This window comes from Halichoeres trimaculatus, unplaced genomic scaffold (genome assembly GCF_033239565.1).
Source record: "Halichoeres trimaculatus isolate MK-OKI-2021-1 unplaced genomic scaffold, fHalTri1.1 fHalTri1_scaffold_11, whole genome shotgun sequence".
Classification (NCBI taxonomy): Eukaryota; Metazoa; Chordata; class Actinopteri; order Labriformes; family Labridae; genus Halichoeres; species Halichoeres trimaculatus.
The window spans coordinates 10,539,050-10,558,778 of record NW_027437189.1 but is presented as its reverse complement, the minus strand read 5'-3'; the positions used below and the strand labels follow the sequence as shown (position 1 = coordinate 10,558,778).

Here is a 19,729-nt window from a genome sequence, read left to right as displayed (position 1 = left end):
AGTGGGTTTCAGTTTGTTTTTTTTCTTACTCTTGAAAGAACCTAAACAACAATTAATTACCTGAATATTAAGTAGATTTTATGTTTTAAGCACAGTCACCATCAGAGGAGGATGGCTTTTGTAAGCTGAATACTTTTGTTTTTGTCGCTTTTGCCACTGTTAGTTCAGACCAGGAAAATTACTGTCTGATCGATTCATTTGTTCTTTAGCTAAGTGGTGCCAGTTTTGCTTCCTTCTCTGAGCCTGTCCTGCATGAGTTAAAGCTAAGTATATTAAGTTAAAATGTCTGCTACATTTTAAATAGCTAAAATGCTATTCACTATGGAACTTTGTCAGAAATAAACGATAACGTCTCCTGTAACCTAATTGGAACATTGTTGGAATGTAACCCAGTAATTGAGCGATCAAAACTACTTTGATGGATGATGACAAAGTTTGCTTTTGTAGGTCAAATTAAAGAATCAGTGTCATTTTTGTGTTAAATAACCAGTTTAACACTCTCAATACTTCATTTATCTCAATATATTCTCCACCTTGACATTAGTGTATCCATAGTTACCAAGTTCTGGACCATCCACATCCGATGTAGCCGTAGATCTTCCACAGCAGCTCTGATGTCAGGCAGGATGCCTCTCGCACAGAGCTGCATCAGCCACAACAGTGTCACAAACGTCCCTGAGCGCCCAACACCGGCACTGAAACACACAAAGATGCACCATCTGACTCATGGACCTCTGAGAGCTTAATGGGGTTGTTAAAAGTGAGGGGGGCAGATCTTAAGGGATTTCTGAAAGGAGGGTGAGGTTCAGAGGTCACACCTGCAGTGCACCACCGCAGGGCCCAAGCGTGGGATGGCTTGTAAATGCTGCCGCACATGGTCAGTGAAGGCACAGAGGGAGGATGAGTCTTTAGGGACGCCCCGATCCGGCCAGGTGGGGTAGTAGTAGTGTGTGATTATCCTGTCAGTCGGGCAGTCTCTCTGGAATGCAAACCTTTGTTATTAATCCAGACACGAACGCCTCTGCTTTGATTTATCACTTGGAGGGTCGTCTAACTTTGTAGTAATCAGCAGCAGTACAGAGACCAAAAGAAAGATGGCTGTGTCAGACTCACCTGTCGGAGGTTAATGGTGGTGATGAAATAATCTGGACCTTGTTTACGAGCTATAGTCGTCACTTGGATTAGGCCATGATAAACTGTTCCTCGATCCAGTGGCCAATACTTGTCGCACAGCACCTGCACACAGAAATAAGGGACAGAAACAAAAGGAATACATAAATATTCAAACAAAAACTTATTTAATAAATGAAATAGTGTTCTTTAATGCTGAAAGTTTGATATCACAAGAAAGAAGTGAGCTGTTAGCTGTGTCCAAAAATTTTTGTCCATCCAACCAGACCTTTTTATTTTTAGTTTAAAAATAAAATAACCTGAGTTTCAGTCTGAATGATTGAGGGACAGAGATGTTGATGTAATAAATTACACACACACACACACACACACACACTGAATGCGTCTCTCTCACCGTGTCCTTGTGTTTCAGAGCAGTCACCATGACGATTATCCTGACGTTTTGCTCCCACACCATCCTCCAGAAGTCAGCCATGGTGTTGTGCAAAGGACCCTGAGTACAGATGAAGTCTCGCTCCGATCCTCCCCCCTGAGTGCAGACACACATCATAAACAGACTCATACAGAAACGGCCTAGAAGATTGATTTGACGAATCTGTTTGAGGGACTGAATGAGCTCTTACCGGTACAAAATTAGCATTGATGTAGTCAGAGTAAGGATCAGAGTTCTGAATGGACAGCCGGACCCGACAGTGGTCATCTTAACCAATAAAGAAAAACTCAATGCATCACAAGTTCCACTTACTTGTTATAATCTACTTTCCTCTGATGTGTTTTGTACTTACACGGTAATATGTAGGGGTATCTGTTCTTCTCTTTGTTGGCCTCCAGGTCCCCTGCTCTGCTGGGGAGCTCTTTACCAACATCACCCAGCTCCTGTACAAAACCAAAGCACACATGATAAACACTTAAAGAATCACACATCTTGATCCAAATTCATTGAATAAGCTTAAGAAATACCTCAAACTCTTGCTTAAAGCCTCGGTTGTCATTGGCTGCAAGAGTCTGGCACCGGTATTGAAAGTCCTGAAGAATTTGTGCTCTTGAGAAAGTTTGCACCCTGTGAAACATGACAGCACATTCATTTTTTTCATGTGTCAACAAATGAAAATGCAACAATTGATAGCCTCTACCATAGGAATTCAGTCAGGCCAGGACTACTATCAAATATGTCTCACTGTATATTTTATTTTTAAAGTAACTGGGTGTTTTTAGGTAGTTTTCGGTCACAACCTGCGCTGATTTCATGCATCACAGCTCCATGTCCAGCAAAAATAGATGCCTCACAGCCGGACCGCAATGTGCCAATGTAAGTTGGTGGATTGACTTGAATGGAAACCTATCTGTTTACTGACATTGCACTGACTTATATATCCCTCATGTACAGTGAACTCTAAATATTTGGAGTTGATCCTCCTTCCTTCACTTTGCTGCTTTTGAAGCTCAGTTTTTCACTTGGCTTTAAAGGTGACAGTTATACACTCTGATCGATTTCGATAACATTTTAAGGATCATAAATATCCATTCATGGAGTGTCAATTACACTTTAAGATCATCTTTGAGGATTTAGTTTGTGTTGCTTTTAACTGTATACTATCGTCAGAGGTGTGTCTTGTCCACCCCCTTAAAAACAATTAATCCGGGTTACAAACAATACATTTGTCAAACAGTGAAACACCAACACAAATAACTCCAACATGCTTCTGAGAATAGTGAGGAAAAAAAGATGCTAACATTTAAATATTTTAAGGTTGCTTCTAGCTATTTTGTACTTACCTCATGTTAAATCTTGTGGTCAACCTTTTTCCTTTAGTACAAATTAAACTGGAAGTGGTGGTGTGTCATTATGCTGTTTTCAGTGTTGATGCTATATAAAAAAAAACACATTCATAAGAAAAACTTCCAAATTATAGATGCATGATACTAGAAAAAGGGGTAGGTAGGTTTTTTACACCCTAAAGCGCAAAGTTATTTAATTGATCAAAGCAAATGTTCCACAACAGCGAATGTATCCTTCCTCTTGTGTTGTCCTGATAGTGGAGAGCACTGCTAATCCAAAACAGGCCCACACTCACACAGCATAATTACTTACACAACAAGAAAGAAAAACCCGCTCCAACAGGTTTTTAACCACAAACACTAACTAGGAAGTCAGCACAGTTAAGCTGCTTTAGTTCTACCTACCTTTACCATCCTAAACTGTGGTCTGCTGGTGAAAGTTGGCAAAAAGTTGAAGAGGAAAAAGCCAGGCTGCTTCAAGTCATGTGAAGTTATCTGGTTATAATTGTACTCTGTCTTTTTTTTCCCTCTCACCCTTCTTTCTTTCCAAAGAGGAGGATGTGTAATGGGTGGGGACTGTGGGTGGAGAGAACACCAAAGCCCTTGAAGGGATGTCAGGATCTGAAGGCCTCACCTTTTCTTTGTACACACTGTGTCAGTCAGTCTGTCCCTCATTTTTACTACCACAAGCTTATCCCACAATGCTCACGTTTCTAATTAGACACATTTTTATTCTTACTCGTGAATGAATGCTGACTAAAGACAGGGGTGGAGCCAAAGTTTTTTGACTGTGGGTGACCGAAGTGGGACTCTGACTTCTGACTGGGTGGCATGTTAAACACAAATACATATAAACCAACCAGATATTTATTTGTTCTGTTCTTTTTATTGATTTTGAAAGTTACTCAACAAAGTAATCTATACATTTTCTTCGATTAAATCTTTAAGGAACCTCTCAAGAAACTTCATGACAAAGGCAACAAGTTAAAGTGCCATCAAAAAAATGGAAGGTTCATTTTGATAGCAGCTTGTTGCATTCCAGCATTGATAGTAATAAGTCCAGCCCAGGTAGTCAACCATGGTTTAGGATTTTAGAACGGCTACTGAGGAAGCAAATCAATGAAAAGTGAATTTATTTTGTAATATTATAGTATTTCAGCAATTTCCTGAAAATTCATGGATATCATGTTACTCTGAGATGGTTAATATGTTTTATAGTAGGACTATAGGATTTCAGTGATACTGATTTTAAATAAATTAAGGTGTCAAAAAATTTTTTTTTTGTTGTTGTTGTTTTTTTTTTGTCTCGTCTCTTTCGTCAAACTGTCATTAAACTGCTTACAGTACATGGGAGGTAACAGGTTGAACTTCAGGTCTCACAGGTGGCAGAATACATGATGAACTGCGCCTGCGCGTGTGCAGGACGCTCGCTGTACTGTTTTGGTTTTTGATAAGTTTTTTTTATGACTGGAGTCTCGTCTGATTGGGGGACTGAAAAGAGGAAGTGAAACTATGTTGCCTTATTTTCCTGCGTGAATCAGCATGAGAGCGAGGATTTACTGGACAACGTGTTTAATCCAACTACAAGGTAAATTTATAAAGCTTCTGTCTACTACCAAGCGAGAAGGAAAGTACCGGGGAGGTAAAAATGCAAATGTCTGTCTTTCCAGATGTGCTTTCGAGAGTAATTTGAGAAGTTGCACGCGCTTCCTGGTCTGCTGGGCTGAAGACAGAGACAAAGTACGCGTGCCATTAAAACAGAGTGGAGGACGTACGCCGACGTACAGAAATGGATCATGCATCTCCCCAGGACACACATCCGATCAAGGTAAAATTATTTAATAGGATTTAAATGGCTGGGTGCTGACAGTTGTCTCGCGACGTTGGGTGCACATTGATTGACAGTTGGATGACCCGCCCCCCTCACATGACCAGAGACCCGGACTGATATTGGATGAATGATTAACAAGAAGTCAGGTCAGGAGCAATAACACATCCCATAATAATGATGTTACAAAGATCAAAGATCAAATCCAGGTAATTTCTAGATGAAGTTATTAAAATGCACAGTTTACACACTGTGAAGACACAACGACAGTAGGTCCTTTTCAACTCTCAACTGGGGAATAAGTACAATTAATGTCTTTGCTTTTTATATATTTCATATGCTTTAAACTTATTTGCTTATTAAAAATCCATTACATTTTGAATCTATAAAACCTTTTAAAACACAAAAAAACCCTTATATCGTGAAGTAATTGACGTTAATATAAAAAAATACTAACATGAGGGTAAGATTTATTCACCAGATGTTTTTCTGTTTTCTTTTCTTAAAATAATTCCTTCAGTTCTGATACTTTCATATTTTGTAGCGCCTAAATAATCAAGATTAACATTGTGCTGTCTCCCCTTAGGGCTCCATGTCGCGGCACAGGGACCACAGTGAGGAGGCTGTTGACATGAGGCCCACTGACAGCTCTGTCTCTCCCATGCAGGTAGGTACCTTGGTTTGTTTGTACATTATATTATCTGAATTCATTATTGGAGTCACTGCTCTCTGTAATGTTTAACAGTTGAACAAAGTGGTTCCCCCTCAATTCAGGATGAAAAAAGGGTCATCAGAAGAGTAAGAAGCCCATCAAGACCAAGGGCATGGCTGTCCAGTTCTTACAAACCAAAGGTTAAAGGGCAGTTCCACAAACCTCGGTAAGATTGACAGGTAGAAAACTGTTCACACTGTGTATGTTCACTTCATTTTATTTTAAAGTGGTACACTCACCTGCGAAGTGGATTAAAAGTGATTACGGCTTTTTTGAAAACAGTTTTTCTCTCTTGAATCAAATGATGCAGGGATTACCACTCCTTCTACAAACCTGGCTTCAGCTACCAGAGGTACCACCACTCCGCCCACCGAGGTCACTTCCCCCGGAGAGATTATTTTAAGCCTAAACTCCACCACTCTGCGCTGAGGGAGCGGGAGCGAGAAAAGGAGGAGTGGTATGAGCCAAGAGAGAACGCTGAAGGGAGTTCACCTCCACAACAAAGCAGCAGTAAGTTAATGTTGGCAGAAGCAGTCTGTGGAAACAAGGGTAATACGTACAGTAATGATGCACAGCAGTAGTATTATAAACAATCAGAAAAATATAAATTAATCATGGTAGCAATGATTATACTTTTTGATGTAGCAACACACAGCTATACATTCAACAAAGCTGTGTGTGAGGCTGTTTCCTATCAGTAAACAGTAGGGATAGTTACTGATTACTGGTACCTGTTAATGATTAATTAGAAATGGTTTAATCCAAAGACATCATTAGCTTTTATACTTAACACTTCCCTTGTCGATTCTTTACATTACACTGGAGTGGGCGGAGCTTATGTTGACACCATGTGACGTGCCACTTGTCAGTCGCACTCATCAGTCAGTAGCAGAATTCCCAAGACAATGGCAGAGAGGTCGAAGCAATCAAAAGCTTGGCTTTATTTTACCAAAAAGGATGCTAACAATGCAATCATTAAAATCTTATCAGTACCAAGCCTTAGTAAAGAGTAAGGCACAAGCTCTTCAGAGGATCCAGGAACTAAATTGTTCCTGTGGTTTATCCTTAGCAGTTTGACAGCAGGCAAAAAATCAAAGACCCAGTAAGTAAGACAGCATCGAATACTTTTAAAATCTTAATGTGTAGCTCTGCAGTTAGCCTGTTAGCATTAAGGATATTCAGCCTTTGCTGGTTCTGATTGGGCTTTATAGCACTGCAGATTGACTTCTTGACTCTCAAAATGAAACGATTGCAAGAGGAAGAGCTGTCACTAAAACAAATGGTTTCCAAAAGTTCCCCTGTCCAAAGCAGAGATTGACCAATGTTTTAACTTAAAAACAAGCCCGTTGATTGATGACTTATAGCAGGATGCATTCCTCTCCCTCTGCTTGGATGAAGGTCTCCAGTTTACAGGGTCACTTTTCAAACTGTAACACCGGGTACGGACAGAGAAACATTCATGCTGTCAGGCTTAAAGAAGACCATTGTTTAGAAACCAAGTCAGTCAAAGCTGTGTGTGATGGTATTGTGGGCAGAAGGTGAAATAAAAACAGCACATGTTCCACCAATCAGAAACTGGACCAAACAGACTGGTGTGAGAAAAAAAAATGCTTTAGTACAGTGTTGGTGTTATTAGATGCACCTGTGCCAGATTTCCTCCTTCTCTCTGTTTTAATCATTATGCTAAGCTTAGCTAAACTGCTGCTTGTTAAATCTTCTTTTATAACACAATAGTATCAGCGGTATCAACATATCTATCCTATTCTCAGCGATGACATAAATTTTCCATAATGCTGAACAATTATCTCAAATTTCTTGGAGGTGCTGACATAGTCCCCCTGTTAAAATGCCATTTTTTTAACAGCAAACCAAGCATTTTCACAGCTTGGTTAAAAACAAAACAACACTTTTTTTGCATGTAGCTCTTTTTTTTATTATCTATTATTTTGTACACATTCTACAGAGGTTGTGCCACTTTGATTTTTCCAAGGTTTCAGAGTACACATAAATTTGCACAATAAGGGCTGCTGCTGAGTTGATAAAAAGATGAGCATGTCGCAGTTGTTGGCAAGGAGGCTCAAAGCCAGCCTCAGGTTTAGGTTGGTCCAAAGTCAGATTGACTCAGCCATGCAAATATGATGCCACAGAGCTTTAAAATTAATATCAGAAACCAAATGTTGACTTTGCAGAGACTGCATCCATGTTTTCTTTAGTCTATAGTGTCAACATAATTGTTGTTAGGCTTATGAATTTCTGAATTTTTACTTGGGCATACATAGTCTTGCATGTATGATCACAACCTGCCATAATTGCTGTCTAAAGTACCCTTAAATAACTACTCCTTTATGCCATCCAAACATTTAAATGTTTTTGTTTTTTGTTGCTGTCTCATGTAGGAATATCATTATTCAGCATCTTGTACTTCATCAAATGACCATTGGGTGGCAGTATAGCCAAGCAGAGACAGGCATGCACATTTCCATGCACACTTTGCATTACAAATATATTTTGAGGGTTTTTGCTCATGGTGGTATCTGCTGGTTGATAGGTAGTCACTCTCTGGTAGCAACCAAACCAGCGTTATCTAATGTTCGTTACAAAGAAGCTTTTTTAGGCCTCAATAGAAGGATTATGTCAACGCTCACACAGAGAAGTGGTAGTAGCTCAGGCTTTGCACACAGTATCCCTCATGTACAGTCTTTATTGTAATAACAAGAAGATAAATGAGAATTACCACGTCATTTGTTAGTGGAAGGAGGATAGGAGTAAACAAGAAGGATTTAATATCTGTTACAATTATGTCGCCTTGGTTGTCAACTAGCTGTGAAGTCCCTGTTTTTGTTGTTCTTTTCCTGGTTATGAAGTGTTGTTGTGTTGTGTTGTTTTTAACGACTGAGCTGTTGGTACTGTATGTTTTTATCTTCTCCTGCACTCAGGCACTGTATGTGTGCGCACACTGCAGCACTGTGGAGGTGTGTGTTTGTGTATGTGTGAGTGTGGAACAGGTTTTTTGTGTGTGCCTGAGTGATGGTGCGATGATGGTGACTCATCGCTGATTTGTGTGTATAAGAGTGAGAGAAAGAGAGGAAAAAAAGGAGAGGGAGAGACTAGCCAGCAGTATATAATGATCCATAACAGAAGTATTGCTTCACATAGGATCATGTAGACCGGCTTAGTGATGCCAAACCTGAGATATGAGGAGACTCAGTTCAGAGATTTATTGATTTTTAACCCTGAAATATTTTCTTAACAGGTCGCTGAAGAGGGAGAATGATCCAGAGGTTTCAAACACCAATATTTACCGTGCTTAAAAATTTAATTTGACCACCACCCAATGTAAGGTGTTTTCCACCATTACCGTACATCAACAGTAAATACATGACCAAAACACTTTTTATGTTTCTTTAATGGTTTATTAGAACAAAATGTGCAAGCTCTTTAATTGAAATTTTATATCAAATGTTAAAAAAATTAGCAAAATAGCGAAATATTTTTCTTTTTCAAAAAAAAAAATCCAGTTTTCCGGCTCAAATTTAGGAATAAAAACATAAAATCAGTTTGAAACTCCCACTTAGCAAAAATGAATAGCTGCAGATTGTACCCAGAATCCTGTTTTTGTGTTGTGTTGACTGTGGGGTGTGTTTGTTTTTCAGCTAGCAGACCTTTCTTACCAAGGACCACTTCCAGCAGAGACAAGGACACACAGTTCACTGTAAGTTCACAAGCCCAAAAAACTGCTCTGCTTCCCCCTTCTGGCTTCCCCCTTTTTGATTTTAAATGTGGAAATGTGCATTTTTTTTCTCACTGTTTCATCTTAAACTGTATAATATACCTTGTTTTCTCCAAAAAGTGCTTTTTTTTGGTAGATGTTTGTTTTGGAGAGCTTTTTGCAGTTTGATTCTAACTATAGAAGATTGAATATGACAGTGGTTTTTATCCAAATGCCACTTCCTATAATTTACACAAATACAACCACATCAAATGACAGCTGCAGCTATCAATTATTTTGCAATTAATTGTTGTGATTTGTTCCTGCACTGCTGACGCTGTTTGTTCATCAGCCTGCAGCACAGACTGAGCTTTAATGCAAACAGCCCAGGTGCTGGAGGAAAACTGAAATCAGATGATCACACACATTTCTTGGCTGACCTGAACAGAACAAGGAGCAGAGCAGTACATGATGAATCACAGCTGCTCACTGCTGCAGTGTAGTTAAAAGGGAAACCAGGAAGAAAAGTAAAAAGAATGATTTCCTCCCATCAGATTTTCAGTATTCTTATCAGTGCTCTGTTAAGACAGAAGCTCTGGATAAAGCAGGGTTGTAAATCACATCAGAAGATTTGTTAGGACTAGAATTACAACCAGAGATCAACTTAATGATTTGAGTATGAATGTTTCCTGTTGCTGTCTGTCAGCACAATAGGAACATTGACCAAAACAACTTTGCAGTATTATTCATCACTTCAAAAAAATTACTGCTGAGAGTTATGTTTTTATAATCATTTGGCTTGATTAAAATACTTTCACAATTAGGATTATGCAAATCATCTAAAATATAATCAGGATAAGTAATTTTCTCATGCAGCAATTTCATTTTGGTGCTTTACCTAAAAAAAACCTCAGTGTTGGCTTTGTGGGTGAAGTTATCACTAAGCTTTAGTTTGATCGGTAATAACTAAGTAAAAAGCAATTCCCCACTTATTCATTTTTACCAACATGCTTTACTGTTGCACTGATGCTTCATATGAGCTACACCTTCTTCACAGTTCTACTGTTTAATTTGTCCAAAGCAACGTACAACACAAGCTTTAGCTTCCCTCAAGGGACCAGAATAACTCAGCTGCCTGCTTAGAAGCTAGCTATAAAAGTGTGACGTGACACTTCAATTTAAATTCAAGGGAATGCGACCATTCAGTTGGAGTCATGTTTTTGCCCATAAGAATACAACCACAATGTGCATTTTGTTCCATGTTTACTTTATGTTTAATACTGACCCCTGAAAGAAATATTTGATGCTTAGCGCTCCACTGTGTTAGCAGTTAGCTTCTGACTGGGGCTGTCTGCATTACGCAATGAGTACACACAGTTGGGGGTTACAGTTTTTTCACTAGAAATATCTTCTGACACAACACTGAACACTTAAGTGGTAAGGGTCAACTGAATCTTTGAAGTTGTGGGTTTGAAAACCAAAACAGTGAGCTGAGAGACACTAAAATCAGGTAAAGGGCTATGAGGAAGTATTGTTGTTTAATTATTCTTTAGGGAGTTGGTCACAGCAAGTGGTTGCTCTCAGATAACATGGACATATTTAATCCACTGTAAATGCCTAATTACTGGTTACTGGCAGTATTCTGAATAACCATGAGGGGGCCACACACACTCAAATGGGCAAATGGAAAAATTGACAAATTGAAGTGGATTGCAACAAACTGCAGACCCATTATTATTGGATGCAGGTGTTACAGATGTTTTGCAAGTTGCCTCTTAAGACGCTCCATCAAGATGTTGTTGTTTTTTTAACATGAACTGTTAAAGTTGTCTAATAAACACATTAAGTGTATATTCTCATACATAGGGAGCCTGCAGTTCACCTATTATGACCTATTATTTTCAGTGTCAACTTTCAACATGTTGTCTTACACTATTTTAGATTAAATTTTGGTGTTATAATCTGTAAAACCTGGAACATCTAGCTATCAGATTTTTCTCCATCTCAGCAATTTATAAATATTAAAAACTACTGAGAGTAGGGATGGGTACTAGATTAGGTGCTTTTAGAGGTACCAACCAAATTCCATCTGTAGAGCCGAGTCTAAATCCGCGTAAAATTAAACGGTACTATGTATAGGTTCCCAATTCTCCTTGTGACCGGAGCAAGCCATTTTCCGTGCTGGACATGAACACAGTATTGCAAGTTTATATATTAAGAAATAAATATGTTAAATTGAAAAACTTTGAATTTTTTATTATTAGAAGATTTTATTATTAGAAAATCAATTATTTATTTATTACCACATAAACACACTACAGTACAGAAAATTGGTTCAGTTGAGTACCAATACTGATTGCCAGGTACCGGGCATCGGTATCATATCATTTCAGATGTGAAGTGTACCCATGACTGAAACAGAGTTTGTCCCTGTAATTTAGAACGTATAAAAACTAAAGCAATTTAAGAAGAGATACAGTTTAATGACTCAAAACTAATTTACATCCCTTCATTTTTCATGTTTGACACTTTAATACAAGTGCAGCCAGGACACATTCTGAATTTGTTATTCCCTTGCCTCAGTGTTACAAGTAGACATGTGGGGCTTCACTTTAGTCATTAGCGGCTCAGTCATCATCAGCGTTTGCACCCATGCTTTTTGGCCAACTGTCTGTCTAATCCCTTCCAACTCTCGTCTCATTTTTCTTTTTGCAGGTTTACCACAGCGACAGGAACCAAAGCAGGGAGAGGGATCACAGAGGCAGCAAGAGCAGAGAAAGAGAACGGAGCAGAGACAGGGATCCCCCTTCAACTGCCAGCCAGACTATGGCACGAGACAGAGCCATCCAGCAGAAGAGGAAAGAAATAGATGAGGTACAGTGTTGCTATACGGACACACTCATGCCTTAAGAGAAGATTTAGTGATAGATATAAAGAGGAAAAAGAGAGATGAAGAAGGATTAGAGAAGAGTGGCAGAGGAAAGATTTTGGAAAGTGCTGGGAGACATGGGAATGAAAAAAAGGACATTTTTCTGTAGACTCAACATTTATTTTGAAATGCGGAGCCTGGGGCAAGTTTGCTGTCATTATTGTCTTCACTTTGTAGTTCCTGTAAAAGAAGGTCATACTCCTTCTCTGTCATGACTGATGGTGTTAGATTTTCTGTCATATAACTGAGCAAAAATGCAAAGTATGGCTGTTTATCCTGGCTCACCTGTATCACAAGAGGCTCCGACACGTGCTTTAATGCTGCCTTCAATGTGACAGACATCACATGAGGCTCTGCTCATCGCCTGCCTGTTCGAGAGAGAGTGCACTGTATGTTTGTGTGCTCGTGTCTCTGCGTGTATTTGTGTGTGTGTGCGTTTCCACCCACCAGACAGAAAAGATGGCCTCTTACTTTTCATATCTCCATGGTTTCAGGATAAGAGAAGCGTTCTGAGAGAGGCAGTTTGGCAACAGGTAGCTGAAGCAAAAAAATCCACAAAACTCTGCACACAGGCACAGAAAATTCTGCAGAAAATGTTTCATCATCATCTTCAGTGGACTGTTAATCCAGTCAGTGATAATGTGAAACACATGACAGGACTTCTCACTCAGCTCATTGTAACGCCTTGGTCACCAACACTCCCACTTTTTCTTTCCCGATTGTCTATTTTCCTGCTCCATCTCATCTTTTATTGAAGCAGGGTTTGTCTAAAACCACGGCTGTTTGTCTTACAGGTGTACTACCAGGAATGTGAAATGTTTGGCCTTGTGGCAAAGATGCTTATAGCAAAGGATCAGTCCTTGGAGGGTCCAATCCAATCGTCGCTGCAGGAGAACTTAAGGGACATCGGGAAGCGCTGTGTGGACGCCATGGAGCGATTTATAGAGGACTATGACTCCAGGGAGCTTTCTCACTGATCACACATTTACAACTTTTGATTATTTCTACCAGCAAACATTTTATTTCAAATGATAGATCCTTGTTTTTTGTTTTCCGGTAGATGACATAAACCTCTACTTTCTGAGTTGCTGCCTGGGAAAATTCCCCCTTTTTTGCTGAGCTTAAGAAACATGTTTGAAATGAAAGGGAAACTTTATGATTGTGACATTTGATTGTGTATCTTTTCTAATTATGAGAATGTGACAAAAATAACAAAATAAATACACTGGTTATATGTGTGCTGATGAAGGCGTCAGAGAAATCAGTCATAACATTATGACAACTTGATAATTATTACTGACTTCACCTTTCAGAAGTCATGATGTTAAGGCTGCTTTGTGTTCATCTGACTGTTTCACTTGAACTATGATGACATGCTGTCTAATTTTTGTGAACAACAAATTAAAAAATGTTTTGGTTAACTTATAATTGCAGTCATTTAAAGTTACAGGGGCAAGACAGAACAAATGTACCACAGAAAATACATCAGCCGAGACATATCTGATTGGTCTGACACTTTTTGTGGATTAAAGCACTTGTTTTTTGAGTTACTTTGTGACTGTATTTACGTACTTGAGCCTAAATTTGAGTCGTAAATCAATACATTAAACAGTGCTGAATCACAATCAACCCATATCTCAAATCATAATAGAACAAGAAACTATAAAACAGAAAGGAGAAAGATTAGTTTCTGGTTATTGGGAGACAGATTTTCTTTAACCATGTGATGTGTTTTTATTAACAGCTTTTGAAGTTGCTCTCACTCCATTTGAAGTGAGGTCGCCAGGACTATTTTAAATGGGGCTAAAAGAATATCAAGCAAAAAGAAAAAAAGACAACTTTTGGCTGACTGAAGTGATTTTGTGGTATCGCCCCAATATATAACTTCTAGCCTTTTCCAGAGCATGTTTTTGAAAATATATCCCTTCACTAGTAACAAAGTAACATAAGGTATCAATGTCAACCCAACAAAAGTTACCAAACCTTAACAATATCAGGTGTTGAGGTTAAACCCTACAAAATATTTGAACACCAAGTCAGGTTTGGATTTCAAACAAAATGCAGGTTTTGGAATCTGCTTTTTATTTGGTATTGATATAAAACCAACATTGATATAAAAGTAATTGGATTTTATGTACCTTAGTGCTGTCTTGAAGTTCATTGCCCCAGGAAAGACATTTAATAGTAAAGGGCCTCTAAAGTGAACACATCTAAATATTTTTTTTCAAAAGTTCCTCATTCCTATTTAATGTGACAGATACACTTAATAAATTAGATGTTTTTGGTTTACATTTAAAATAGATGGAGAGTGTGTTTTCTGTAAAGATGTCTATTAACCAGAACCAGAAATACTTCTTCTAGTATAGATAGATGGCTTTAAGTATAGCTGAATATTTCTATAAGTTAAACGTTTAAAAAGCTAGACCTTAAATAGGGGGTCTTGTACTGTTTTTAAAGACTCTATACTGTGCCTCTGGTACCCACATGATAGTTTTATATGATTTACAGTTCAAAATATTCCCTATTTTTTTCTGTTTGAATCACTTTGTTTTAGCTGCTGTCTCTTTAAGGATCCCCACTCCATAAACCCCCTTCTCTCTGATTGGCCAGCCCTCTGGAGGCTTGTCAATAGCAAAGCTGTGGAAACCATAGTAATTGAGGCCTGCCTTTGCATTGTGTCATGAACTCGTTAGGAGAGATCATTATATGATGACCTCATCATTTCAGCAGGTCACATGAGGATCTCAATCCGAACAGTTTACAGATTTAGGGATTACACATGAATATCTAAGAGTTTGATGATTTACACACATTAAGTCTGGACATCCAGCATTGCTTTTCTTTAAATCTATGTTTAAATTACAGGAAAGCATAATACCCCTTCTCTAAGCACTGGTGAGCAGTTGATTGTGTACACTCATGTCAATTTCAGTGCTAGGGATAATTCTCAAAGGCTCTATCCTTTTACCTTTGCGCAGTGATAATACTACTAAATGCCATTAGCTCCTTTTCTCATTTTTGACCAAATACCAGCAAAATCACTCAACTCTCCTTTGGACTCTGATTCAGTCTATGGTTTGTGGTTCTTGCTCCTGGAGGTAGTTGCCCCATTTGTCTTGTGCATTGAATCTTTGGACAAAAGTCATAAGCTAAGACCATAGAAATTAGTTTATCATGTTTGTAGTGTCAAAAGCGCCACCTCACTTTCCTCTGAAACAATCTAGGACTGACTAATACCTAGGTCATGACTGATCACAGCTGTCACCTAGTTAGAGCCAATTCTAACTTAAGATTGTGACATTTCCTGGACTTTATATCTGTGTGGTAGTTATGGAGACCAGAAAGATGGCTGTAATATGACACTAGAGGGTGTGCTTAAACTTAAGAGGCATGTATGTACTTTTTACTTTAAAGTAAAACTTATTACACCAGAATCAGCTCAATTAGTCTTCCTCACAGGTGTAGACTATGTACTGGTTACGCTGCTCTGAATTGAAATTGAACTGGAGAAGCACTCAGAGAGCGCAGAACTCTCCCAAGCATACTGTGATTGTCACCCAACACTTTGGTCCTACTTTAATGTTATACTCCCTTTCAGCAGACTGTCTGCTAAAATTTGGTGTAAGTGGCAGATTTGTACGATAATTTGTTACCTAACTGTGCTGAAAATTATGATGAGCCAGTACATTTTTCATATTCCAGGTCCCAGTATTTAGAATATTGCCAGGATCTGGATCGTACTTTAACATCTGTCATAAATTATGGTGACCTTGTCTTGTATCGTTTTGCAAAGCAATCTGATTGTTTATCATGGAGTTATGTACACATATGGTGAAAACGGCCCTATCTCACAATGATAAAGAATACTTAAAAAAATCCTGGATCCAGACGATGATCCGGATCAACTTCAAAATGTAATCACTTTTTCCTTATCCCATCTTGAACATTTCCTGAAAATTTCATCAAGATCCATTTGTTACTTTTTGAGTTACGTTGTTCACAAACAAACCCTCCCAAAAACATGACCTCCTTGGTGGCGGCAATTATAAAACTGATTCTGATTTTTGTAAAATGAATTTGATTTTGATATTTTTAACAGTAGGGAATATAGAGAGTTGAATTTTCAAGTAGGTTAAATACAATTTCAAGGCAAATAAATTCAGTTTCAATCATGTTTTTTATATTCATTATAATAATTCAAATCCAGTTTCTAGAAGAAGTATTCCATAGAAGACAAATTTGACATGTCATTGCAGGAAACTTGCGAGCTTAATTGATAAATTATAAATAACCATTTCTAGCTCCACAGTCCTGACATAGCTCAGGCTCCCTGGCATGGCTCAATTAACGGCTCAAGCAGCGACATTCTCTCCACCTGGGCTTCACCTGCAGTGATATGTCAAAATGTCGATCTAAAAAAGGAATTGTATTATGGGAAAAATAATAGAGCCTTTTTTGTCTTTGTACCTTTTGAAGTGTTCCTCCTGTGCATACACAGCACAGCTCAGGAGTTGTGTGCAGTTGGAATACGGGGCACAGGTTATGTGTCACTCACTCAGATTACCTCCAGTGGAGCCTGATACGACCTTCCCAGAAAACTTTCTGGTTGTTCAATGAAGTACACTTTATTTTCAGTATGAGACAACGACAACAAATCAACATGCAAGTCTCCCTATCTCTACATTATGTTATACAAATAATGATTCTTTAGTTACAAAATATATAAATATTTAAGACAATATGTACAAAACATTTACATTACTACAACCATTATTTTATTAAGTTTATTATTATATATACATTTAACAGGTATTATTTTTTAATACTATAATAGTTATTTGCGATTTTATTATTGTTTGCACTATTATTTTATTATGCTTAATCATCTATAGGTAACTCTCAAAATACAAAGCATGTTGCAGAAGAGAAAACGGGACCATACCTGACGTTACTGTGCCTGAATGGTCAAGGAGCAGAGGCTGTCTGGCTCTCTGTCCTTGGTAAAGCATGGAGAGAGCTGGCTATGTAGAGCACAAAGTTCAACAGACTATTTGTACAAGGTGATAACAGGGCTAGCAAGCCGACACTATATTCCAGCAGCATTTGGATTCCACTGAGGTAAACAATGACATAGCTTGGAATCTAGCACGTAACTTTCACTATCCCAACACAATTTCTGGTTTGTCCACATAGAGTAAGTTTCACCGCCCGGGGCTTGGATCGCCGCCGAGCTGTGACATGAACAGTCCAATCGCTGCGAGTTTGATAGTTTGGATTCCTTTTTCAAACCGAGAAGGAATTGTTCAATCTCTCCGTGACATGAAAACACGCAAAGACAAGCACGCACATCTTGTTATTTTCCTTGACCACTGTGTACCCAGTGGTCAGTTTCATCAGTGCTTCCTGGTTCTGTTGGAGGAGTCGATTTCTACCATTGTAAACATTCCTGTTGTGTAAGCCAGCCGAGCTTCCTCTTATGATTAGATCACTCTGTGTAGGTGTACACAAACACTACCTGATGTAGCGTTGTGTAAGCTCACAAGCACATAAATAGGCCTTTTCGCTTCGACCCCAACACACACTGACACACAGTGACACACAGACACACACACAAACACTCTTTATTCACTCTCACTGTCAACTGTCTCACCCTCACCTTCCCACTTCTTCTGTTGCCTTAACTGTCCCCCTCTCCCTCCCCCCCTTTTCCCCCTCTCATATCTCTGTCACTCCCCTGCTCATCTCCAACAATCTCTTTTCTCTAAATCTAGGAAATAATGCAGTTTTTGCTCTTCCTTCTCTGGCGGTTGTGCATCTGGCCATGAATCGGTCCGTGCAGGGGTCCGTGGTGACCTCCTATCCCAGAGGGGCTGTAGCGATGGCGCAGCTCCTCATTGTTGATGTAGCAAAGCTGCACAGGCCGAGGGATTGGTTCACCCAGGAAGTAACCCTCATCCCCCTCTGACTCGGAAGAAGAGGAGCAGCTGGAGCACCAGGGGTCAGCAGCCTCCATGTAGCCGTCACCCCAGCATGGGCCGCCCAGCCCCACAGGCTGCCAGCCAGCATTCTGCAGGGTGAGATCAGAAGTGGTGCGAGGGCAAGGCCGGTGAGGCGGCTGCCTGTGCCCTCCCAGCTCCAGACCCAGAAACTCCCGAGCAGCATTACCAGAGGGGAAGCGGTCGTAATCCTCCTGGACACGGCGGTAGGGCAGCTCTACCATTTGAGCAGGTCGGTCTGCCACAAGGTGCAAGGCATTGTCGGATCGGGAGCGGCGAGAGCGTTTGTGGTGGCGGCCACTGCGGTGCTGCCCGTTACCGTGGTTTCCACGGTGGTGTTTGCGGCGTCTCGGCTGTGGTTGCTGTTGTTGTGAGAAGGATTCTTGTGTCGTAATGCGTCTGCGGGGCATCCTGTCACTCATGGGAGCCATACGCAGGTTTCCGCTGCTGCCCATCACCCCAACACGACCTTTGTCATCAAAACCCAGAGGCTGTGGGCCGTCCCAGTACTGCAGCGGGTAGCCCACTCTCAGAGGAGTGTACATGTTATTATTGTAGGGGCGAGTGGAGGAAAGGGACTCTGTGCTGTGGAACTGGACTGAGGAGCTAAGGGTGCCCATGTTGCTTTTTTCAGATACATTCACTCCGGAGTCCTTGCTCAGGTCAGGCATGGAGAACCGGGACAGATGCTCCTGCCTCTTGCTGCCACCATCCAGAGAGTTCCCTGCTAAAATAACAAACCAAATGTTAGATTTTCATCTAATCTGGAAAAACCCCATATCACACTATCGTGTCCTTTACATCGCCTTACCAGTAGCATTGGACATAGTGAGGGAGTCCATGGATCCACGAGGAGTCTGCTCTAGAGGAGTGAGGGGCTCGTTGAAGCTCATGGCATTGATCGGGTTCCTCCTGGTCAGCGGAGGTCTGCTGTCCCTCTGGAATCCATGCAGGCTGATGCTCCTCTTGTCAGAGAAGCCCTGGTTCTGGCTAGACATCTCATTGAAGCTCATCTGGGTGCGTAGCTTATTGGGCCTGAACTCATCCTGGCTAAGGTGAGTCCAGTTCTCATTGAAGGAATGGCCCCTCAGAGCAGCCATAGGGGTCCTCTTGGTGTTGCCTTGTTCCTTCCCCCAGGAATCTGGCCTCTTCACTTGGTTGGTGGGGTTCTGAGCAGGAGGGTGAGCGTTTGCGTTGGGATTGTACCCCTGCCTGAGGTTACACTGACCCAGCAGATGTATAGGTGCTGGTGTGGGGGAGGGCGCTACCTGGGGACCCTCATAGGCAGCGGGGACATAGGGGTCATCTCGGCTCATCCAGACTTGGTTAAGGCTCGGGGCACGGCTTGGAGTGCGACTGGGTGTGCGGTTAGGTGTCCTGCTCGGGGTCTGGCTGGATGAGAGGCTCAAACGGTCCATCTGTCCAGACAGAGGGTCGCTTTCAGCCGACAGACGGTCAGGCATAGGTGGTGGAGCTGACTGGCGTGCCTCTCCACTCCTCCGCTCCTGTTCAGCATTTCTGCGCTCCTTTTTCCCAATCTTGGTGCTGTGACGGGACTCACGGGAACGGGCGCTTTGGAAGGCAGAGTCTGAGGAATCGGACTCATCTGGATCCTGGCAAGTTGAAATGAAACAGATTAGTGCAG

At 40.4% G+C, this 19,729-nt stretch overlaps 2 protein-coding genes across 3 annotated transcripts in view; one reads left to right on the top strand and one right to left on the bottom strand.

Moving 5' to 3' along the window:
* Positions 1 to 4,384: 4,384 nt before the first annotated feature.
* Positions 4,385 to 13,571, top strand: LOC141798882 (uncharacterized). Its single transcript, XM_074680797.1, has 8 exons — positions 4,385 to 4,498; positions 4,581 to 4,738; positions 5,325 to 5,405; positions 5,513 to 5,616; positions 5,761 to 5,960; positions 9,104 to 9,162; positions 11,875 to 12,033; positions 12,883 to 13,571. The coding sequence occupies exons 2-8, from the start codon at positions 4,700 to 4,702 to the stop codon at positions 13,063 to 13,065; spliced, it is 825 nt and encodes a 274-aa protein (XP_074536898.1). The 5' UTR covers positions 4,385 to 4,498; positions 4,581 to 4,699; the 3' UTR covers positions 13,066 to 13,571.
* A 3,017-nt stretch (positions 13,572 to 16,588) lies between these two features.
* Positions 16,589 to 19,729, bottom strand: part of LOC141798881 (prickle-like protein 2) — a 60,724-nt gene continuing 57,583 nt past the window's right edge. Inside the window, exons 7-8 of one of the 2 annotated variants that reach the window (XM_074680796.1) lie at positions 18,896 to 19,697; positions 16,589 to 18,811 (exon numbers count right to left, since the gene is read on the bottom strand). In XM_074680796.1, coding sequence (XP_074536897.1) covers positions 17,856 to 18,811; positions 18,896 to 19,697 — 1,758 coding nt within the window. In that variant the 3' untranslated portion in view covers positions 16,589 to 17,855. The remainder of the gene's footprint in view (positions 18,812 to 18,895; positions 19,698 to 19,729) is intronic. The other variant, XM_074680795.1, reaches the window with a different exon arrangement.

Coding starts and splice junctions, on each gene's coding strand:
- LOC141798882 (XM_074680797.1), top strand. CDS start 4,700: ATGGATCATGCATCTCCCCAGGACACACATCCGATCAAG. Junction 5,406..5,512: donor GCTCTGTCTCTCCCATGCAG/GTAGGTACCTTG, acceptor CCCTCAATTCAG/GATGAAAAAAGGGTCATCAG. Junction 5,617..5,760: donor GGGCAGTTCCACAAACCTCG/GTAAGATTGACA, acceptor CAAATGATGCAG/GGATTACCACTCCTTCTACA.